Raw genomic sequence first — 24,284 nt, forward strand, 5'->3', positions numbered from 1 at the left:
GCCCGGCTCATTTTTTCTATATATTTTTAGTTGTCCGATTAATTTCTTTCTATTTTTAGTAGAGATGGGGTCTCGCTCTTACTCAGGCTGGTCTCGAACTCCTGAGCTCAAATGATCCACCCCCCTCGGCCTCCCAGAGTGCTAGGATTCCAGGCGTGAGCCACCGCGCCTGGCCAATTATACACCACTTTACAGATGGGACCACCAAGGCTGATAGAGGTGAAGTAACTTGCTCAAGGTCACATGACGGAGCTTGAACTTGAACCCAGGCTTGTCTGACCTCAAAGCCTGTGTGATCAGCCTCCAGGAGTGTTGGCATGAACTAGAGATAAGGACTGCCACTGAGCTGCAGGCCATAGGGAGGTGTGGCCCATGGAGTGACCACCAACCCCACAGTGGCTTGAAAGGGCCCTCACTTATGGGTTGGAAGGAAACACAGCTCCGACCCTGGCAGCCCCTCCAGCAATAACAGGGCACCATCTCTGCAGCACACTCTCCCCTATTCGGAGTCCTTGGGCATTTCTTTCTGGCCTAAGGCCTGGGAGGCCTTGGGCAAAAAAGCTAGTAACAGGATCTGAGCCTTCCTGAGACCAGCAGCAGTAGGAGAAGCTCTGGAAACTTCTGGGCAGGAATAGCCCACTCCTCAGCCTCCATTGCTCCAGGCCTGGGCCGGGATTTGATTCCCGGTTTCTAATTCTGCCTCTGCCCTTGGGTAGCTGTGTGTACTTGGGCAAACAGCTGTACTTCTCTGGGCCTCAGTTTCCTCACCTGTAAAATGAGGGGATTTAATTAGATCTATGGTTGTCAGTTTAACGGTGGGATTCTTATAAACACATTTATTAAGAATGTGCAGGGAAAAACTTGACTTTTGAAAGCTGAGCTGCTTTGGATGGCATGAATGAGGTGGGAGGCCTTCCCTCATGGGCCTTTCTCCTCCCACCAGTGGAGCTCAAAGTTCAGAGCATCCCAAGCGTGCCCTGCTCATTTGTACCCCTCTCCTGTGTCAGTTGGGCTGTGAGCAGCGGCTCCTTTTGGGCTGCTCTTTCCAGGATCACGTGTATTGGGGGCGGGACAACCGCTGAATCTCGGCTCCAAGATCCTTTCCAGTCCCCTGGTAAGGATGGCTGGGCACCTTTTCCACTGTTCCTGGGACTGCAGCTCCCCGGTTCCCTGGAGCTCCCTGGCACCGATCAGGGAAGTCAGTTCTGAGCAGCAGATTTCTGTGCTCTTACCCGGAGAGAACTACACGTTTACGCTGCACCTCGCCTCTTCAGCCTGAAACTCAAGTCTTCCCCACATTATTATTATTATTATTATTATTATTTTTGCAAATATGAGTCTAAGACGAAGGGCAAATGGGTTAGTTTTAACATCAAACTGGAACTGAACACATTCAGGGGTATTCAAGGTCAAGCCATACAAACATTTTTTTCTTTCTTTCTTTCTTTCTTACTCTTTCTTTTTTTCTTTTTCTTTTCTTCCTTTTTTTTTTTGTGCAGAGCAAGGCATGTCTAGGGCATGAAGGGAGAAATAGGTGGGCACTTCTGTCCTCAAGGGTCCCACCCTATCCTGCTGCCAGTCCTGTGCACCTCTGTCCGGTCAGCATCTGTCCTCCACAGCAGGTGACTCCTGGGAACAGAGGACGGATCCCGGGTTTGCTTTGTATTAATATCTGCCTGGCCAGAGAAATGGCACTTTATTTCAGGCTTTGAACCATAAAATATATTGATGATCTGTTTGTTTCTAGTTTAATTGCTTTAGGCAAAAAAAAAAAAATGTTTATCACCGATTCATGCTGTTTAAGTTGTTTAGGGGAAATCTTTTGGTACAGTTCATTATTTAGTTGGAAAAAAATTGTATGCTCTGGTTTTGGTTCAGATTTTACCAAATTCAGACAGGTTTTTATAGTTTGGTATATTTCAACCTGATTGCCAATACCTAGTGCATACTCACACGTGACTTACACTTATGTAAACATTTAATGCTTCCTTTCTGACGGTGACAGTGGAAGGGAAGAGTCAAACCTTCAGCAAATTATTCCCCTCTCTCCTTTCCTTTAGCCAGAAAAAGGAGCTACATCTACCTTCTTTTCGAGTTCTGGGCTGTTTCCCTTCAACCTGTAAGTGAGGCCCTTTCAAGCCACAGACCTGCACCATCTGAGCAAATGCTGAAGTGCTGATTTCTTCAGCATGTTCATGAGCAGAGTGAGGATTGCTGAGGGTGCTGATAATGATTCCTCACAGGCAGACCCAACCTTCCTTCTTTTTGGATCTTACTATCATCCCGCGTTAGCATCTCTATTTTGCAGATGAGGAAACTGAGCCCTAAAGAGGTTGGGCCTCCAATGTTCTCACCAGCTAGTTTGGGATAACATTTGGAATAAATCCATATTTTCTATTCTTGGGTCCAGGGCTTTACCCACAGCCCCCACAGAACTCAGGAAGTTCAGGAAAGGAATAAGAGACCCAACTCTCCAAGGTGGGCCTGGTGCAGAGTTAATACTGGAGGAGGAGGAACTGGGGCCGAGTTGGGGTCACCAATGTTGGGGATCTGGAGAGGGGCAGCCCTGCTGCGAGTGGTCCCTACATGGCGTGTACAGCCTCGTCTGAAGCTCCGCGTGGAAGAGGTCCCTGACGATGGTCCCATCATCTTCATCCTTGGCCAGCCAGCGACCACAGGGAAATGTCATGCACTTTCCGAGAGATGGGGCATCCACCTCTACCCAGTCAACAAACCAGCCTGGGCCTTTGCCTGGAGAGAGAGGAGACACAGAACCCATCAAGGACCTGTGCAGAGATGGTTTGCTGTGGGTGACGTCATGAATTCCCAGCATCCTTCTCTACTTGACAGCTGATACCTATAGCTCCACCATTAATGTGCCATCCCTTCTGCTTGCAGCATCGCTAAAATGACTCCTGTTACCATGTGCACCCAGCTGAAGCTGGACCACACTCCAGGCTGCTGTCAGTGAAATTGGCAAGAGTGAAGGAACATCGGGAGGAGATGACAGGAGGGTAGGTGGGATTTGGGGGGACTAGAGGGAGGAGAAAGCAAGAATGCTGTCCAGGATGGAGGTGGTTCCAAACACGGACCCCAGGGATACTGAAAACACCTTGTGTTCACCAAAATTTTATAATTTCGCCCAATGGCAAGGAGGACACTCACACCTGAATCAAAGACTCTGGGGGTGGGGCTGAGAAATCTGTGTTTTAATAACCCCCCAGGTGGTTCCGACGCACACTCAAGTTAGAGAACAACTGAGCTAGATCAGGGGTTTTCAAATCTGGCTGCACATTAAAATTACCAAGGTTGGGGGACGAGGAAATGCTTTAAAAATCACCAGTATCCAGGTCCCACCCCAGACCACTTAGCCCAGAATCTCTGGGTCTGAGCTGTTGGTTCACTGAGCTAAAGGATCGAGGAAGCTGTGTCATTAGGGAAGGCAGATGGCAATCAGATTTCCAGACTCTTCCCCAGATGCCCACAGAAACCTATCCATGGTTCTTACAGTCTTAGCAAAGAGCAGAGGGGAAGAAGAGGCAGCCAAACCTGTGTTGTCGTGGCCAATCCGGACTTTCCACAGGTCTCCCAGATCCAGTGCCTCCACCGTGAAGATTTCGATGCTGTCCCTCTCAAATTTGTCGCTGTTGGTCTTGGAGGATTTCAGGAGGGTCATTCCTGCCAACAAGATGACCCCAACACGACCGGCTGCACCTGAGACCTTTCGAACCTAGTCTGACCTAAACATTTTAGTCCCTCCTTAGAATGACTGTATTTCTGACCTTCTACCAAATTTAGACTACGCAATTATCATCCACTAGGCACCTTTGCACACGGGGCCTTTTTTGGGTGCGTGTCCTTTATTGAGCTTTACAATAACTCTTTGAGGTGTGCATTTTTATTTCCAGTTTATGTCTAAAGAAAGTCCTTATCCAAGATCACCCAGGAGAAAGTGGTGGGGCCCTAAGTCAGCGTCTGCTTTTTTTCCCTACCCCTCACAACTCTTTATGTGGGTAGGGAGCCAGTGACAAAGCCACCTTCGTCATGCTTGCTTTGGAAACAGGGGGTCTTCTCCAGGGATAGGACATGCGGGCATTTCTGGAGACTCCTCTCTGGATGACAGATGAGGATTAGTTTCAAATGCCTTCCACCAAATCTCACATATGTAATCCATCCTGGGACTCCGGCTCTAGTGTCCATCTGAAATTTGAGGTGGTCTCAGAGTCCTCACCATCTCCTCCTGCCTCAGCACACGTTACATAGCCTTTAAGTCCCAGCTGTGGGCCCACCTCACGTAGGAAGTCTTCTGATATTCACAGACTCATTGCAGAATGGTTTAAGTGCACAGAGGGACAGATAGATCTTAGTCCAAAGCCTGGCTCTGCCACTCACCATGTGGGTGGCCTTGGGAAAATTATTTAATGTCTCTGAGACTTGGTTTCCTCCAATGTCACAAAAGGGAAGGCTTGGTGCCTTCCTTGAAGGGCTGTTGTTAGGATTTAATGAGATGATGACTTTCGGGTGCTCGAGAACGTGTCTAACACATAGAAAGCCCTCCGTGAACAAAAGCAGTTATTGGGGCCCATAGATTCCTTTGACCACGATTCAGGAACTGCTGCAATCACATACGGTTGTAAGTTATGACCTAATTCTTTCATTGTGTGTTATCTGCTTTATCTAACCTATTAAATAACAATAATAATTGACATTTATTGAGTGACACTTTGTCCCAAATATTTTACATGTTCAATTTCATAAAACCCATACCTCTATGAGGTACATACTAGTTTTATCCCCATTTTATAAATGCAGGGAACTAAGGCACAGAAAGTTTAAGCAACTTGCCCAAGGTCACACAGCTAATAAATGGTGGAATGGAAATTTGAACAAATTAGCTAAAATCCAGAGTCCATGTTCTTTCCAGCACACTGTTGTATTAGAATATAAGCACCCCATGATCAGGGAATAGGTACATTTATTCCTTAATAATGCTTGGCACAGAGCTCTGGGCCCACAGGGTTTTGAGCAAATGCATGATCACTACTTGAGGGACTGACTCTTCTCTAAACTCAGACAGAATGGTTGGACAGGTGGCCTGAGTGGATGGCTGAGCCCAACCCTAAATACCACCTTTTCTGAACACCTGGGCAGAAGCTCCAGAGTAATTCTGAGATTCCCAGAGAACCTCGTACTGAGAGTACCATGGAGCCCATTGGCGGAATCTCACTGGAAGCTAAGAAGAGCCACCTCGTCCCAGGTTTTTATCAGGGTGAAGTTAGAGTTACGGCCATCTCTGCCGTTAGAACAGAAGGAAAAAGCAGGCACAGAGAAGAGGATATTTTTTTAGGAAAAAAGGAACTACCTTTCTCTAATGGGTATTTGTCTGCACTCTGTGGAGACACAGAGGCATGCCCAGGGTTTCCTTGGGAACTGCTGCTGATCTGCCAGTCTCCCTGGGGAGGAATGTGGGTGAACCTCGGCCCTGTGTGGCTTTCTTACCAGTATCATCTTGCGTGCCAAAGAGTGTGATGAAGACGTTGGCATCTGTGCCTGCATTCTTCTTGTCCCCGGTCTTTATGGTCACTGAGAATGTGGTAGATTTATCTGCCAGGTGAAGCAGGTAGAGCAGTGAGCTGTAGACTGCTCCTCCCACGAAGGGAGGAAGGAGAACAGCTGCCTCCTCTAGCAGGGCTTCCTAGATTCACCCCACCGGCTCCATCACTCCAGTTCTCCCCCTGCCCCTTTCATCCTATACCTGTGAGCCCTGTGATTACTAATAAGTATGTTTCCGTGTTCATGTTGGCCATTTCTATGAATCACTTTACTTGCAGCATGTGTTGTTCTGCAGTCAGCATTAGTCTGGAAATTTCCAGAGGGCAGAGATGAGGCTCCCCTGCCTCTAGCTTGCACAGTAAGCCCTCAATCAATAGAGCTAATAGGATGATTAGGAGAGACTTGGGGTGACTTCAAGGGACAGGAGCTCACCAGCCAAGAACCCCAACCTGACTCCTCCAGGCTGAGAAGAGTTTCAGGGATACAAGCTTCCAGGGAGGGAGCCCCAGCATTAGGGAACTCTTGAAGGCTACTGCTCATTCTTTCCCTCATCAAAAATGCATTGAGTGCCTATAATGTGCCAGAGGGGAGGACACAAGTTGAATCGGAACTGGATTCTATTCCTGACAATAACTCCGACCTAAGCCATGTGCTTCGTACCCAGCCCTATGCTAGACATATGGGAATATGCCCCCCTCACCTCCCCTTTCTTACCATGGAGGAATGAGAGGGCAGGACAGACAGACTGTCAGAGCAGGAGGTGCCCAGAGCCCACAGGGGAGGGAGGGAAGATGGAGACCTAGGGTCAGGAGAGGCAGAGAGGAAGGATGCTGGAGAGAAGTCAGCTCTAGTTTAGGAAACCTTTCTGCTCTAGGGCCAGGTTGTCAAGGGGGTTGTTGTCACCACCACCACCCTCCTCATCCTCGCTTGGCAACACGTAGGACTCGTCCACTGGCAACAGCTCCCTGGACAGCTGGCCATCATCCTCCTCCACGGCCAGCCAGCGTTGGCATGGAAAGTAGTACCTGTGGGAGGCAGGGTGAGAAAAGTTCAGAACGTCCTCTGGGGAAGATCTCCTGCAGGATCAGTCACAGGCTGAGAATGAGAGGCCCTCCGTGGGGCCCCACACTCTGCCTTGTCTGCCCTCACGGTGCTGCCCTCTTATCCTACCCTGCCTGGGATTCGCCTCATTAGTCACTGGCCTGGGGCATAGAACAAACATGGCAACACATCTCCAGACACTCCATCAAAAATGGCTGTGTGACATGCCTGGAGCATAGCAGACCCTCAGTCAGGGTCATATTAGATGGAAGTATCTAGAAGGAACAGGACTTATGGGGACTGTTCCATCCCTTTCTGGAATTAACCTGTTAGCTGGAGCTACTTTAGCAGAGAGGGTTGTACATAGTAGCTACTTGATACCCAAGTGTTGGGTCAATAAATTTTAATGGAATGACCAATCATGCTTTTGGAGGTACAAAGAGTGTAGCTGAGGAGCTGGCCAGAAGACAGCCTGGGCCATCTAGGGAGGGAGGTCTCAGCCAGACCCCTCAGCGTGGAGGCAGGCCCAGCACAAGTACCCCAGGGCAGACTGTCCGGGTGTAAACCTGGCTCTGCCACTAACAGCTGCAAATCTTGAGCAAGTTTCTTTACCTCTCTGTTCCAGGGCTGTCAGATTGAGCCAAAAAAATTTCAGAACCCAAGTTAAGTTTGAATTTTAGGTAAAAAAAAATGAACAATGTTTTAAGTATGGTCTAGCCAATATTTGGGATGTGCTTATACAAAAACATTATTCATTGCTTATCTAAAATTCTAATGTAACTGGCCATTCTGTATTTTATCTGACTAACTCTGCCCTGGTGCCTCAGGTTACTATTTTGTAAAATAAGCATAGTATTGCCTATTTCATATATTGTTGTGAGGATTATGTGAATTAAACTTTTAAAGTACTTACTAAAAATGTTTGACTCAAGGTAGGCTGTAGGTAAGAATTTGCTACTACCATGGCTATTGTTTTCCTTCCCTTTCTTTCTCCCCAGCCCATGCCTGGGCTCTCCAGAGGCTGTGGCCTGGGCAGCTCCCCGCTGGCCCCTAACTCCCAGAACAACCCAAAGGGTTGGAGAATGTAGCCTATTCCTAGGTTGAGGCAATTCCACCCCATGGGTGCCTCTTCCCCACCCCTGCCCTGATTCATAAGGGCCGCTCAGGTATGGGTCCAATCTGGAGAGGAGGGGCAGTGCACGTTGAGGGTCTCATCTCTGCCTGAGCCCCGCATTCTCCTACAGTCCTCATTGCCTCCAAGTGCCAAAGTGTCAGAGAAGCAGAACCAGCGAGCAAGACCTCCGTCCTCAGACTCAGATGGGGTGGGGAGGGGGAACTTTTATATTGATGGGCATGGATTTAAAGGGCAGGAGAAGTTTATCCTGGGGTGATATAAATTAAATTGCCATTAAATTATTGTTTAAGTGAAAAATACGTACTGTTCTGCTTCTCAGCCTTTTAATGTATGAATGGGAAAGTTAAAATTTTATTCAATCGGACTTAGCGGGGAGGGAGGGTAAGGGCATCATACGTAACCTAATCATCTGTACCCCCATAACATGCTGAAATAAAAAAAATTAAAAAAAATTTTTATTCAATCAAATAACTTATGAATAATAGTCTGTAGTTCTAAATTATGGCCAATTAAGGAAGAGAGACAGAAATAAAGAAGGAGGTGGGGTCGGGGCAGAGGCGGAGACAATGAGTGTGAGAAGCTGGCAGAAGACAAGGACACAGGGAGAGAGACACACACAAAGAAAGAGCCAGGGAGATTATTTAGGGAGAGAGAGAGCAAAGTCAGAGAGACAGAAAGGAAAAGACACGAGCCCTCCCACACACACAAAGAGCAAATGCACACAGACAATCAAAGTCTGGCTTTCCTGGAACACTATCTCCGTTGTCCGTGAGACACCTGCATCAAGACTTTCAAGTCCCTCAGCATGCTCCCAGCTGCAGTGACAGCAGGCAGACCTCATTTCAGAACCTACTTCTTGGACAGACAGACCAGAGCAGGAGCCCTGTCTGGCCTGAGTGCTGGACCTTTGGCCCCTATTCCCACAGTACCAACAAGCACACTTGAAGATTCAGAGGGACATTGGTCCTACTGACTCTACCCCTTCCCCCAGAAACAAATCCTGCTCAACCAGGTCTCTGGGTACTGGGGAGGGGAGTAGGCAGGGGATTTTTAAGGAACAAAGGAGAAGAGTCACATGCAGGTGTTCTGGGCCAAGCACGCCCACTGCATTGCTAAACAAGGGCAGCCCAAGGAAAGAGCAAGGGCTCAAGTGAGCAGGAAGTTTAAATTGAGTATCGAAACAAAGTTAGGCTGTTAAAATTACAAATTTCACTGGAAATAAAAATTGAATGAGGCCGGGCTCAGCGGCTCATGCCTGTAATCCTAGCACTCTGGGAGGCCGAGGCAGGAGGATTGCTAGATGTCAGGAGTTCCAGACCAGCCTGAGCAAGAGCGAGACCCTGTCTCTACTAAAAATAGAAAGAATTTAGCTGGGCAACTAAAAATATATAGAAAACATTAGCTGGGCATGGTGGCTCATGCCTGTAGTCTCAGCTACTTGGGAAGCTGAGGCAGAAGGATCGCTTGAGCCCAGGAGTTTGAGGTTGCTGTGAGCTAGGCTGACACCATGGCACTCTAGCCCGGGCAACAGAGTGAGACAGAGTCAAAAAAAAAAAAAAAATTGAATGAAGAGATTGCAAAATTGAATATTGTACAATATAAATAATTTCATATGGATTTTCCCATTTTTGTGTATAAGCTAAAGGCTTGTGTATACATCAAGTGTAAATAAACCTGTGATATGAATAAAGTGATATAATGACAAGAGCATGGGTCTGGAACTCAAGAACTCTGGATTTGTGTCCCTTCTCTGCCCCTAACAAGCTGCGGGACCCTAGGGACCAATTTCATCACTAAGAAGGCTGGATGACATGATCAGTAAAGACTTTTCTGTCTCAGCATCCCAGGATCCCCAAGATCCCTGGAGGAATGGGGGGCTCCAGAGAATATCTTCTTGTTAGGTAAAATTTAAGGGTAAAAAAATTCAACAACTTTCTGTTCAACCCTTTCTGGAAAGCCCACCCAACGTGTTTGCCAAATGTAATGGAATTCAAGTATAATATCTGTCTTTAATTATTAGGGATCTCCCAGGGCATCAATCAGAACAGAAATTATTATGTCTCAGAGCTGAGAACAGAGATAGAAAAAGCATAGAATATCAGATTGAATACAGATGGAACCCAGGACACTAACTACATTTTTAGCTTTGTTGAAATTTGGCTCTTTGTCTCTGAAATTGAGTGCATTAGACTTTATTGCAAATTAAAAAATACATAGCTAGTTAGGGTAATTAAAGGAAAAAGGGGCAGATAGTATGTACCTCCTCCACAGACAGGAACCATAATAGTAAGTAGATACTCACATTCTGAACAGATTGTCCAGGAGAGAATGCTAGGATTTACCAGAGAAGTGATAAGAAGCACAAAAGTAAGTAAGGAGAGGGTTTAAGGCAGCTTGCCTAGCCAGGGACTGGCTGAGAGCTGGGAGAATCTCCTGGATGCAGGGAAACAGTAAGAGAAACTCCAAGGGCTCTACACTCTGAAATAGGCTTTTACAATCTTGACTACAGGAGAACCCCTCAACCCACATAGGTTTTGGACTTAACATATGGAGCCGCCTAGAGATTGTACAGACATGTTGCTCCAGAAAGGGAACCCACATAGAATCCCACAGACAAGAATGGAAAAACAAACACCACATGTACTCTCTAATAAATTGGAACTAACCAATGGGCACGCAAGTGCACAAAGGGAAATACAAGTCATTGGAAATCAAGCAGGGGGGAGGGGGAAAGGGGAAGGAAGGGGCAAAAACTCACCTAACAGGTACAATGAACATTATTTGGATAATGGGCACATTTATAGCCCTGACTCAAGCCATGTAACAAAAACATTTGTACCTCCTTAGTATTTTGAAATAAAAAAGAAAGAAAGAAAGAAAGAAAACTATAGGCCGATATCTCTGAAGAGCATAGATGCAAAAATCCTCAACAAAGTACTAGCCAATCAAATCTGACAGCACATTAAAAAGATAATATACCACAATTTAGTGGGTTTTATACCAGTGATGCAAGGATGATTCAGCATACACAAATCAATAAGTGTGACACATCACATAAACAGAATTAAGGACAAAAACCATATGATCATCTCAATAGATGCAGAACAGCATTTGATAAAATTTGGCATCCCTTCATGATAAAAATCCTCAACAATCTAGGCATAGAAGGAACATACCTCAGAATAATAAAGGCCATATACAACAAACCCACAGCTACCATCACACCTAATGACAGAAAGTTGAAAGCGTTCACCCTAAGAACTGGAACAAGACAAGGATGCCCACTTTCATCACTCTTATTCAACATACTACTGGAAGTCCTCACCAGAGCAATCAGGCAAGAGAAAAAATAAAAAGAATCTTCACTGGAAAAGAAGTCAATTTATCCCTGTTCACTGATGACATGATCTTATATCTAGAAAATCCTAAAGCTTACACTAAAAATCTCTTAGATTCAACAAATAAATTCAGTAAAATTTCAGGATAGAAAAACAATATACAGAAATCAGTAGCATTTCTATAACAATCTAGCTAAGAATCAAATCAAGAAGACAATCTCATTTATAATAGCCACAAGAATAAAATAAAACAAAATACCTAGGAGTTCATTTAACTGAGAAGGTGAAAGATCTCTACAAGGAAAACTACAAAGCACTGATGAAAGAAATTGAAGGGGACATAAACAATGGAAAAACATTCCATGCTCATGTATTGGGAGAGTTAATATTAAAATGACCATACTTCCCCAAACAATCTACAGGTTCAACATAATCCCTATTAAAATACCAATATCCTTTTTCACAGAATTAGAAAAAACAGTTCTAAAATTCGTATGGAACCAAAAAAGAGCCTGAATAGCCAAAGCAATCCTGAGCAAAAAGAATAAAGCTAGACACATCATACTACCTGACTTTGAAATATAAGGCTACAGTAACCAAAACAGAACAAAATAGTATAACGAGAGACACACAGATCAATGGAACAGAATAGAGAACCAGCAATAAAGCCACATACTTACAGCTAACTGATTGATCTTTGACAAAGTCAATAAGAACATACACCAGGGAAAGGATACCCTTTTCAATAAATGGTGCTGGGAAAATTGCAGTGCCATATGCAGACAGATGAAACTGGACTCCTATCTCTCACCATGTACAAAAATCAACTCAATATGGATTAAAGACTTAAATGTAAGACCTGAAACTATGACAACACTAGAAGAAAACCTGGGGAAAACTTCTATGGACAGTGGTCTAGGCTAGGTGATGAATTCCCATAAGGAAGATCTCAAAAGCACAGGCAACAAAAGCAAAAGTAGACAAAAGGGACTTAATTAAACTAAAAATCTTCTGAACAACAAAAGAAATAATCAACAGAGTGAACAGAAAACCTGTGGAATGAGAGAAAATATTTGCAAACTATACATCTGACAGGGGACTGATATCCAGAATTTACAAGGAACTCAAACAACTCAACAACAACAAAATATAATCCCATTAAAAAGTTGGCTAAGGACATGAACATTTTTCAAAAGAAGATAAACAAATGGCCAACAAGCATATGAAAAAATGTTCAACATCACTAATCATCAGAGAAATGCAAATTAAAACCACAACTAGATATCATTTTACACCAATCAGAATGGCTATTATTAAAAAGACCAAAAAATTACAGATGCTGACAAAGATGTAGAAAAAAGGGAACTCTTATACACTGCTGGTGAGAATGTAAATTAGTGCAACCTCTATGGAAAACAGTATGGAGATTCCTCAAAGAACTAAAAATAAAACTACCACACAATCCATCAATCTCACTACTGGGTATCCACCCAAAGGAAAAGAAATTAATGCATAAAAAAGATACATGCACTCATATGTTTATGACAGTATTATTCACAGTAGCAAAGATATGGAATCAACTTAAGCATCCATCAATGGAGGATTAGATAAAGAAAATTTGGTGTATATACACAATGGCATACCATTCAACCACAAAAAAAAATGAAATCATGTCTTTTCCAGCAACATGGATGGAACTGGAGGCCATTATCTTAAGTGAAACAACTCAGACACAGAAAGACAAATACCGCATGCTCTCACTTACAAGTGGGAGATAAATAACGTGTACACATGGAAGCAGAGTGTGGAATGATGGACAATGGAGACTCAGAGGGGTGCAAGGTGTATGATGAGAGGTTGTTTGGTAGATACAATGTGCATTGCTCTAGCAATGGACGCACTGAAGGTCCTGACTTCACCACAATGCAATATATCAATGTAGCAAAATTGCACTCGTACCCATAAATACATACAAATAAAAAATAAATAGAAAAATAAAAATTTAAAAAATAAAGGAAACAGAAAAGGCACAATTTCATTTAATCAATAAGCCAATGGATGTGGAACAGGGTAGAAAGTAGCAGATCCAATGATTGAGTTACTTAACAAATATGCTGAAATTCAAGACAACATATCCCCTAAATATCCTACCATTTTTGTCATGTGTTCTGAAACACAAACATTAGAGGCTCAGAGCCTTGGATGCTGAAAGACACTAAATTTTTACTCCCTTGTTAATGTACATAGAATCCCTGGGCTCTAAGGGGCCTTTAACAGCCAGTGTATGATTTGTCATATCCCTTTTCCACTACAAGTGTGACCAAGGCAGCATATGTTTAGGAAAGGCCTCTATCCGCTATGGTCCCTAAGCAATCATGTTGAGCAAAAGTCCTCTGATACCCTGCATTGGACGTATAGTATTAAATATAAGTAAGAAATAAGTTTTTGTTGCGCTAGGCCACTGACATTTTAGGGCTGTTTGTTACTTAGCAGAACCTAGCCTATTCTGACCTACATAACTTGAGATATGGATATGAGCATTATTCTCAAATAAGTGGTAATTGAAGTGATGAGGATGCAAGAGGTTGTTCACGGAGTGTATATTTAATTGTCTGTCTTCCCTGCTGTGCAAACTATAACCCTGCAAGTGCAATGCTCTGCTTGCTCGTTGCTCTATCCACAGTCCCCGGCATACATAGGTACTTGCGAATATCAATAGAATTGAAAGGCATTGTCTCCTGTCCAGGTGAAACTTTCTTATTTCCTCCTCAAAATTCCTGTGATAACTCCTCAGTGTCTTAATCAGCTACTACTCTTTCCCTAAAAATGCACTTTCTTTTTCTAGCATTCCTCTTAGAATGTGGTGCCTAAAGTCAAACCTAAGCCTCCAGGAATTGTCTGAGCAAAGCAGAGGAAGGGAGACAAGACTAGCTTCTTATCCCAAATGTGACATCACCACTAATACATAAATCAATCTAACACTTTTTTAAACTGTCATTTTTTCCAGAGTGGCCAAGGAGTGGGGCCTCTCAGGCCAGAAGAAGCAGGGAGTCTAAAGATAAATTTTTTGAAATTAATCTTGTAAAAAGCTGGGACTAGAGGGGTCCTTTACCAAAGAGATTTGAGGCTGTGTGCAGAGCCCAGGTCAACCTAAGGGAGACCTCAGGTCCCGGGACATGCCACTCGAAGATACCCACAAAAAGTAGTATATCCACACAATGGAATATCATTTAGCTTTAAAAAGGAAGGAAATCCTGTCACAGGCTACAACACTGATGAAACTGGAGGACATTATGCTAAGTGAAAGAAGCCAGACCAAAAAAGACAAATACTGTATGATTCCATTTATACGAGGTACCTGGAGTATGCAAAGTCACAGAGACAGAAAGTATAATAGAATGGTGGTCACCAGTGGCTGGGGGCGGTGGAACAGGGGAGTTATTGTTTAATGGATATAAAGTTTCAGTCAAGCAAGATGAAAAAAATGCGGAGATCTGATACACCGTAATGTGAATATACTTAACACTATTGAACTGTGCACTTAAAAATGGTTAAGATGGCAAATTGTGTTACATGTTTTTTTTACCATAAATAAAAAAAAATTCAACTCACATGAGGCATGCCAAAAAAAAAAAAAATTCCACCCACATCTGCAAACCACCATTATACAGACTTTTCCATATAATCTTGATCACCTCCTGCCAGCCCGGGACTCCTATAAAGGACCTCGAGTCTCCATTTGAAATAAGAAGATTCTCTTTTTGGCAATTGAATTGCAGCTCAGTAAACCTCCTGCACCTGCCGGTGCCCTGCTCTCGGAAGCAGACAGCCTCAGAGGCCAGAAGGGCTGGGGTGGTTCTGCTGCGACCCACAGTCCTGTCCATCTCTTAGGCACTAGAGCCACTGGGCCACTCTGAGCTCTCCTCAGGTGGGCTCATGGCAAGTGGCAAGGCCTCCATGGCTTCATATCCTCTTCCAGTCCCTTCTGCTCAAGCCAACATCTCCCACAGGTGTCTGGCACCAGCTGACACCCCCCTGCTTAGCATGGCTTTGCAGGCCCCCACCTGCCCCTCTCCAGCCTCTCTTTCCAATTTTCTTTTTCTGTTTCTCACACCTTCACACCTCTTATACACGAAGCAACTAGAGTTACTACTTCCTGTGTGTGCCCCTCAATCACCCAATTTTGTGCCACCTGTGTCACATTTTTCCAACCATTTCTAATGTTCTTTGTCCCAAGAACCAAACATCCAAGGGCTACCTGTTCTAAAGGCCCATCTTGAATGCCATTTTGCCCAGAAGATACCCCCTCCACAGGTTCCTCCTCCCCCTGAAGTCACCCCAAGACAACCGCCCCCTCCGCTGTGCCTATGGTCCCTAGTGTTTCATCTTCTTCCCTGGGTGCAAGCTCCTTAAGAATAATCCTGCACATTCCTGCAGCTCCTCCCAGCTGTCAAGCCACATTTTGATGATGACTAATTGGAATCTCATCGCCAAGGGAAAGGAACCACGGCTGCATCTCTTCTGGGGTCAGGCACGGTGCTGGGCCCTGCCACGCATTTTCTCATTTAGTTCTAATGACCATTTTGCAGGTAAGGTTTGCTATGCCCGTTGTACAGATGGAAGACCTGAGGCTCAGAGGCATAAAGTGACTTTCCCAAGGCCACAAGATACAGAGTGGAAGAGAAAGACCTCAAACCTAAATCATCTGCCTCCCAGACCATCGCAGTCCCGCTCTTCAAAGGCAGAGTCCGATCTGAGCCAGCTATAATATTAATATTTAAGCCCCAGTACTTAGCGGGGCATGTGTTTGCCAAATTAACAAATGAATCAATACATCAACCATCATTTTTATTCATTAGCTAATTTAATAAATATTCATGGTATGGCCCGGGCATTCTTCTAGGTTCAGGGGGGAACACGGCAACAAACAAAACAGAGTCGTTACCTACACAGAATTTAGCATGTTCCTTCGGGGAGATGAACAAGGACTAAATATGCCAGCTTATTGCAATCAGAGGACAAATGACACAGAGAAAAATAAACAGAGAATGAGGCATAAGGGGAAGGGGGCATATGCTAGGCCCCACTGAGTCGGTGACATCTGAGCAGACCTGTCTACAGAAGGCGTGAGCCCCTAAGGAGGGACTGCTAGGGACCGGGGACAACAAATGCAAAGGTCCTGAGGTGGGACGAAGTCCATTGGGCTCAAGGAACAGCAAGGAGTGTGCAAGGGGAACCAGGACAGAGAGATGAGGAGGGGCACGGGGCAGAGCCTGCAGGTGGAGCCAGCCACCGGAAGTGCTTTAGCTTTTCCTCTGAGTGACTGGGGGCTTCTGCAGGGTTCTGAGCAGAAGAGTGATGTGATCCTGGTCACTGGGCTGCTGTAGCCCACAGGGGGGCCTGAGTGATGCAGGGGACCAGTCAGGAGGCTTTGGCCAGGAGTAGAGGCGGTGAAGAAGAGAGATGGGGCGGGACTCACGCTCTGCTGGGTAAGGGCCAACAGGCTCTGCAGGTGGACCGGGGGTGGGCGTGAGCAGCAGGAAGCACCACGACATCCAGTGGCTTGGAGGCTGTTACCGTGCTGCATGAGGGATGCCATCCATGTACTCGCATCCTGTCAACTGTAAGGGCCTCATTCCTGAGCTAATAAAGGGCATGGAGGGCCTGGGGAAGGCCCTGGGTACTGCCGGGGAAGGGGGCATCTCTCCGAGAGAGGGGAGATCCACTATTCTGATTCTGTTTCTTCTGAACTTCTATAATTCTTCGTCTATCTCCCAAAGCAGGCTTTGCTCAGAGTTGCCCTTGCCTGAAGGTTATTGAAGCCATCTCATCCCAGAGCCCTTCCTGACTTCTACCTTGACAGCAAAGGAGACAGAGAAGGGTAAACTAGCAATGCCAACAGAGCAGGATGGGGAGAGGAGAGGGGATGAGGGAAGGATGGAAGAAGAAGGGAAAAAGAGAAAGGGAGGGGAGAGAGAGAACAGCAATGAGAAGATTCCATTCACAAAAGCAATAAAATACAATATAACTGGGCATAAACTTAACAAGCATGTGTAGCAGTTACATGTAGGAAATTGTAAAGCATTACTGAGATACATAAAGGAACAATGGGATAAATGGAAAAGCGTACCAGGGTAGCACTTATTCTAAACGTGCAATTCTCCACGCGTACATTCAGGGCATAACAATCAAAATTCCAAGAGGACTTTTTTTTTTTTTTTCAAATCACTTAATGTCTTGATTTGAAAACAGCAAGAATAGCTAATATTTTTAAAGAATTATGAAGGAAGACAAGTACTGACAGACAGTAAAATAGATTAGAAAGCTACAGTAATTTCTAAATTGGTGGGCTGGCCCAGAAACGCCAAATCAGTGGCACAGAATAGCTCACCCTGACCGAGCTATAGGGGAAGCTGGGGACGTTCATGGTTTGTATCTGTCCTCACAGATCTAAGCACTTTTTCCTTTCAAAGCTTAAATGCCTTAGATTTTCAGAACATCTTGAGAAGGAAGCTGGGCTGCATCCTTCAGCCCATTCACCAGCAGAGGAAACAAAAGACCATAAGTACGGGATGACTTGTCCAGGGTGACCTGGTGAGTTTCTGCCAGAGGACAGACCCCAGGTCAGCACCCTGGTTCCCAACCACGGGGTTGTCCCACGGCACTTATGCACCATCACAACAACCTCATAGGAAACCATGACACGTGCCATCTATAAGCTGTGCCTCAGTGTCCCCTTGGGCCAGGGGGGCAGGGTGGGGTAGGAGATGGGTATACCCTGTCATCCCGTGCCCTGCAAAGAGGAAAGCCCAACAAGAGGGCATGCTCCAAGAGACATCAGACTGTGGGCCAAGAAGATGATTTAATTCAATAAATCTTTATTTATGGGGTGCCCATTAAACCCCAGGGGCTGGCAGGCCCTCAGCTGCCAGAGCCACTCAGGGTCTTGGTGCTCCCCTCTCTGCTCTACTCCACTCCACACTGCGGGGCCTCTGTCCTATTGCCCTGGGCCCTTGCACCCAAGAGACAATGTGGCCTAATAGTGGAAAACAGCAGATTCAACACGGATGGGCTGGAGTTCTGGTCTTGGCTATGGCACTAACTGGCTCTGGGGCGCTGGCTTCACCTCCCTGGGGCACGCTTCCTTCCCTTGGGGGAAGACATAACACTCTCCTCCCAGCCCTGTGAGCCTCCGGCAGGAGCTAGCAAACCACGGCCTCTGGGCCTGACCTGGGCAACCACCTGCTTATGTACATCCCACAAGTTTTATATTTTTAAATTTTGGGGAAAAAAATCTAAAGAAAGATAATATTTTATGATGTGAAAATTATGTGAAATTTAAATTTCAGTGTCCATAAATAAAGTTTGAACAGGACATAGCCGTGCCCAATCATTTGGGTATCATTTATGGTTGCTTGTGTGCTACACCAGCAAAGCTGTGGATACAGAGACCAAATGCCTGAAAACCCTAAAATGTGTACTATGTGGCCTTTACAGAAAGAGTTTGCTGATCCCTGGTATAGAACGTTGAAATAATGTCCTGGAAGTTGCTTTACACATGGAAAGACGTATGGGTGAGCTAAGCCCGGGCATGGAGACTGGGCCATGGAAGGTCTGGCAGGGATTGAAAACCCCATTTCTCTGAATTCATAGATCTCAAGAGCTCCTGGATTGGATGATCTGCCAGTCTGTCACCTCACCGGGCAAGCAGTTCCAGGGGGCCGCCCAGTGACAGGAAAGAGAAAAGCAATGCCCACCCGTGCCCTGCTACATGGGCCAAACCCGCCATGCTGGCCAAGAGAGATGACACAGCCACCCACCATCACCGTCCAATGTCACCCAGCTCACCCTCACCCTCAGATGTCACCCAGACCACCCTCATCCTCCAGTGTCACCCAGACGATCCTCACCCTCCAACGTCTCCCAGTTCACCCTCACCCTCAGACATCAGCCATCCCGCCCTTGGTCCTCTTCCAGGACTATCATGGTGGCAGCACAGCCTGCCTCAGAGCAGACCCCCTGCCCTCCCTCCCCTCCAGCCCGCTCACGTGATCTCATTCTTCATGTCAGTGATGTCTATTCTGTCCAGGAACCAGCCTGCTCTGTTGCCTGAGTTGTCATGGCGAATCCGAATCTTGGTCAGGGGCCCCAGGTCAATGGCATAGATGGTGAAGGTGTCTGTCTGGGAAGGGCCAGGGTAGCACTCAGAGCGGGGAGATGCATAAGTGAATGGGGTCTTCTTGGCTGTAACTTTTTTGACTCTTAATTTTGAAAAAGATTTCAAATCTATAGAAGACTTGCAGAAATAGTACAATGAAAGTTCACGCACCTTCACTGACATTCTGCACTGATTTGCAACATGTGCTGTTTCACTCTCTCCTCTCTATCTCTTGCATGCTCTCTCTTGCTCTTCTCTCTATTTTTTGCAAATCATTTGAAAGTAAGTGGCAGATACTATGCTCCTTCACCCCTAAATGCTTCATCTTGGATTTCCGGAGAATGAGGACATTCTCATATAATTACAGTACAATGGTTCAATTCGGGAAACTTAACATCGACACAACGCTATTACATTATCTAACAGTCCATATTCAGATTTCATCAATTGTACCAGGTATGTCATCCTCTAGCAATTTTTTCCTAATCCAGGAATATAGTGGCTATACTTTTTAAAGGAAAGCACTGAAATGCACAAATAAACCCTGATCCTCAAGTCATGGGAGGGAATGTTTAAAGAAAAAGCAGGGGGCTCTTGAGACGATCAAGCAATGAGCCCAGAAATAGAGTCTGACTCTGTTGCCCTGAGTACAATGCCATGGCATCAGCCTAGCTTACAGCAACCTCAACCTCTTGGGCTCAAGCGATCCTCCTGCCTCAGCTCCCAAGTAGCTGGGACTACAAGCGTGTGCCACTGTGTCCGCCTAATTTTTCTATTTAGTAGAGACAGGGTCTCACTCTTGCTCAGGCTCGTCTCGAACTCCTGAGTTTTCTGCCTCCCACAGTGCTAGGATTACAGACGTGAACAACCGCCCCTGACCTGATTCATTTTTTGTTTCTTTGTTTCTGTGTTAATGAGGGAACCTGACTTTGGCATAGGGGCAGCAATGGGAAGGGTGAGGTAGGGGACAGTCTTCCAGCCAGGGGATATTGTAAAATCTTGAAGGACAAAGATGACAGCTTTATTTTTTCACACTTTTCCCACTACACCCGGAAGAGTGTGGTGCATGCATTTCTTTCATGACTTCCCACCGCCCTGGGATACGGCTTGGGCTTCTCAGCCCGCCTTTCAATCCTCTCACGGCCCCACCTACCCCCTACACTAAATTGGTCTTATTCACTAAACTACCCACTAGGCTCTGCCTTCCACATTTCCACCTCTACGTCTTAGCTCGTGTGGTCCTGTCTTGTGAGAATATCTTCCACTGTGGTCTTTATACTTCTACACCACACTCATCTGCCAAGGCCAGTTTAAGTCGCTCCTTCCCACCAAGGTTTCCCCAAGGTGCCATCTCACGGTGAGCACTTCTCCTACAGCCTCTGCTCCCCCTCCCAGCGCCTGAGCGTGTGCTGCCACCACTATTCTCTGGTCGTTCCTGTGGGTCACTAGCCTATGGGTTCCACACACTGGAGCCTGCCTATACTTTGCTCCCAATCCCACCGCAGAGCACTGGTGCTTACAGAAGAAGTGCTGCCGTAAAACCTGGTGGGATCCGACAAAGCACACTGCCTGGCATCATGCACCGTGGCACCCGCCCAGGGGCCAGAGACCCCAACTCTACCTGCCCCTGCTCAAACTTGTTGGACTTGTCTGACTTCTTCAGGGGCCGTTCACCCGTGTCCCCATACTCCTCGCCGTAGATGGTCAGGTAGACATTGGCGTCAGTGCCGGCCTTGGGCACGTTCCCAGTGATCACCTGGACCTCGTAGGTGTTGGCTAGAGACAGAAAGGCACAGCATTGAGGACTCCAGGGCCATGGGGTGGACCTGAGACACAGCCTCTCAGATCCAGCCAGACCCTGGGAGCAGGATGGATGTACTGACACGTCTGTACTAACCCAGGACTGAAACTGCTCCCCTCCCCACCTGAGACACCTTCACCATGAAGCCAAGGGCAACATTCAGCCTCAGCATGGCCTCAGCATGGCCTCATGTCCCTATGGTTAGTCCTACTGAGTTCTGCCAGGGTCCTCCCAAGGTCATTGATTCCTTCCGAGAGCCTCGGGACAAGGGCCGTGCTTAACCCCAAACAGAGCCGTCCACGGTGGCATTCCAGACGCAGGTCAGGAGAGCTGTTTGGAACCACAAGGGTGCCCACCTATTTGGCCTCCATGTAAGGGGGATCTAGGCGCCCCTGCCCCCCACCAGCCCCCTTAGGAGAACTGTCTGACCCCTCCATGGGCTTACGCTCAGGACCCGGCTGGCCAGCCGGCACCAGCTCCACGACAAGTTCATTGTCCTCCTTGCCCCGCGCCAGCCAGCGGTGGGCTTCAAACTTGTACTGCTCAATCATCTCCTGCATCCCCAGCCCAAACTCCTCCTCTTCCTCCTCCTCCTCGGTCTCCTCCTCCTCCTCCTCTTCCGATGAGGACTCTTCCGACGAGGACTCCTCCTCCTCCCCTTCATCCTCCTCATCGCTGCCCTTCCTCTTCTTCTTCTTCTTCCTCTGCAGCTTGGCCTTCAGCCGCTCCTTCTTGAGCAGCTGCCGCAGCTTGTCCTTCTCCTTCTTCTTGCGGGCCTCCTCCTCGGGCGTGAGGTCCACCTCCCGCACCACCAGGTGCCGCAGCCACACAGTGTCCACGAACCAGCTGGGCCCGAAGCCCTCGCCCGTGTGCCCCAGCCGGATCTTGTAGATCTCGCCCACGTCGGCTGCCTCCAGCTGTGCAAAGTGCAGGGCAGAGGCTGGGGCAGAGCCAGGCGCAGGACGCGCGAGCTGAGCTGCGCTCACACGTGTCCACCGGCTCCCTTTCTCCTGCCACACCTGGCCTGGTTCCCCCGGCCTGGCCCAACTGTCCACCCAAATTTACTGCCTTCCAACCCCCGTGGTGGTCCAGCTGGTCTCCCTGTCTCGTTCCCTCAAACACACACACACACACACACACACACACACACACACACTCGTTCCTACTATTTTTATTTCCACATCTCTGCTCCTGCAGCTCCTTTCCTGGCCTGCCTTTATTCCTTCCTCTGCCCCTAAGAGCTATTCATTCAGAGTCCTGTGCTTTAATGCCTCTTTTCCCTTTTGTGCCTTTCTGTGTCCTCTTTCCAAAAGTTGTCAGTATTACGCATAAATAACTTTTGTAATAAGCAAACAAAAAAAAGGTTCTTTTTCAAAAACAAAAATGTCACCCATGCCCCCAGAAGCCCAGGCCCCACCCGAACACACAGCCTCGGCCTGCCTGGCTGTCCCTTTCCCAAGAGCTCCGGGCTCCAGGGCTCATCTCTGGTCCTGTCCTGGCCCACATGCCCTCTTTCTCCTTGCAAGCTGGTCTCTGCCCACTCGATTGTGAGCTTCCTAAGGGCGGAGACCATCATTTTGTGTCTCTGCCAGATTGAGCATAGCACATGGCTGGCTCAAGGGGTAGCACTGATGGATTCCTCAGCCTCAGATGGTGTGGCCACTCTGTCCTGAGTCCCATGTTCTGAGGAAGGACCCGCATTGAGGTAAGGGCTGGCTTGGCCCCTGCAGAGCCCAGGGGAGAGCTTCCTTAGGCTTCCCAGTGCAGATGAAGCCCAGTCTGGGTGATTGACTCTTCTCCAAGCCTGGCTCTACCACTTCTCCTTATGAGTGCCAGGGCTACCCCATGAGCTGCACAGTGTCCCACAATTCAAATCTGGACCTAGGTGAGAACTCAGGCCTTCTGACCTCCTGTTCATGAATCCACAATGCAGCCAATCCACTGGCGAGAAAATTAGCAGCCAGGGTGGAGGCCAGGATCCCCTGGAAAGCAGAATTCATTCTTCTTAGCCACTTAAGGGGCAGGTGCTGGACCTGGTAGGGAACTTCTTCAGCACAGCAGCTCTCCTCTCCAGCGTTCCCAGGTCACCGCACCCCTGCAACCAACCTCTCCAAGGAGGCCTGCTTGCCACCCTCCCTCCCTCACACCTGTCTGCCTGGCTGGACCTGCATCCCCACCCCATCCCACTAGGTGACATCCAGAAGATGCCCTGCTCAGTCCCATCTCTGCAACTGGTCACAACATCCCTAGTGCATTCCCTGACATTGACTCTTTTGATCGTTACAGGGACTGTGAAGCCAGCCAAGAAGGTTTATAAAGCTAGTTTTTAACGGATGAGGAAGCAGGGGCTTCACCTCCCAAGCAGTGCATGAGGGCATTTGACTCAGTGAGGCTCCCTCCAGCTCTGATGTCCCCGATATCTACGACCCTGGCCCAGGTCCCAGTTCAGCCAAGACCTTCTCCCCTGGGCACTGAGTAAGGACCCTTTGCTGAAGGCCAAGGTGCTTGTGGCACACAAACACACATTGAGCACCCAGCATGAATATGCTTCTTGCACACACATAACTGCAGGTGCACACACATGCATACACACACACACACCCAGTTGAGTCCACCACAAAACATTCATGTGTCCCCCAAGGAGCACCACCCTTGCCTCCTCCTTCCTCTCCTGCCAACAACATGCTCACATTCTCATCTCCTTTTTCCTTTTATTCAAAGACTTGCAAAGGAAGAGGAGGCCTGGGACACTCGGAACACAACCATGAAACTTCAAAGTCTCCTGGTGTCCTACCTGAGAAGCACGGCCCTGTCATCAGGCCTGTGGGCACTACAGAATCGGGACCACAGGCTAGCATGGGGGGAGGAACCTCGGCCCCGGTGCCATCTTTTGCTAAATTCAAATGAGTCATTCCAGTAGTTCTCAGGATTGGCAGCATGTTAGTATCATCGGAAGAGCTTTTAAAAGAATACCTCGAAATACATCCTATCCCTAGAGATTCTGATTTGACTGGCCTGGGGTGTGGACCAGGCAGCACTTTTTTTTTTTAAAGCTGCTCAGGTGATTCTACTATGAGGCAAGGAGTGAGAACCACTGATCTAGTCCAATCCCTTTATTTTAGGCCCAAAACTGCCGTCTGGAGAGAGGAAGCATTTCCCACCCAGCTGGAGGGAGGCAGCCTATTGAGTGGGTGTTGGCAGAGGGAATAAGGACACCCAGGGAAGCATCTTGGCACCCCTGGGCCCTCTGTTGGCCCC

At 47.1% G+C, this 24,284-nt stretch overlaps 1 protein-coding gene across 2 annotated transcripts in view; it reads right to left on the reverse strand.

Moving 5' to 3' along the window:
- The window catches only part of LOXHD1 (lipoxygenase homology domains 1), a 122,635-nt gene that overhangs the window by 62,220 nt on the left and 36,131 nt on the right, over positions 1-24,284 (reverse strand). The window contains exons 12-18 of one of the 2 annotated variants that reach the window (XM_012642648.1): positions 21,472-21,943; positions 20,847-21,001; positions 19,116-19,249; positions 6,415-6,578; positions 5,500-5,604; positions 3,550-3,678; positions 2,587-2,751 (exon numbers count right to left, since the gene is read on the reverse strand). In XM_012642648.1, coding sequence (XP_012498102.1) covers positions 2,587-2,751; positions 3,550-3,678; positions 5,500-5,604; positions 6,415-6,578; positions 19,116-19,249; positions 20,847-21,001; positions 21,472-21,943 — 1,324 coding nt within the window. Of the gene's footprint in view, positions 1-2,586; positions 2,752-3,549; positions 3,679-5,499; positions 5,605-6,414; positions 6,579-18,921; positions 18,995-19,115; positions 19,250-20,846; positions 21,002-21,471; positions 21,944-24,284 lie in introns of those variants that run through there. The other variant, XM_012642649.1, reaches the window with a different exon arrangement.

The sequence above is a fragment of the Propithecus coquereli genome, unplaced genomic scaffold, assembly GCF_000956105.1.
Source record: "Propithecus coquereli isolate 6110/MARCELLA unplaced genomic scaffold, Pcoq_1.0 Scaffold181, whole genome shotgun sequence".
Classification (NCBI taxonomy): domain Eukaryota; kingdom Metazoa; phylum Chordata; class Mammalia; order Primates; family Indriidae; genus Propithecus; species Propithecus coquereli.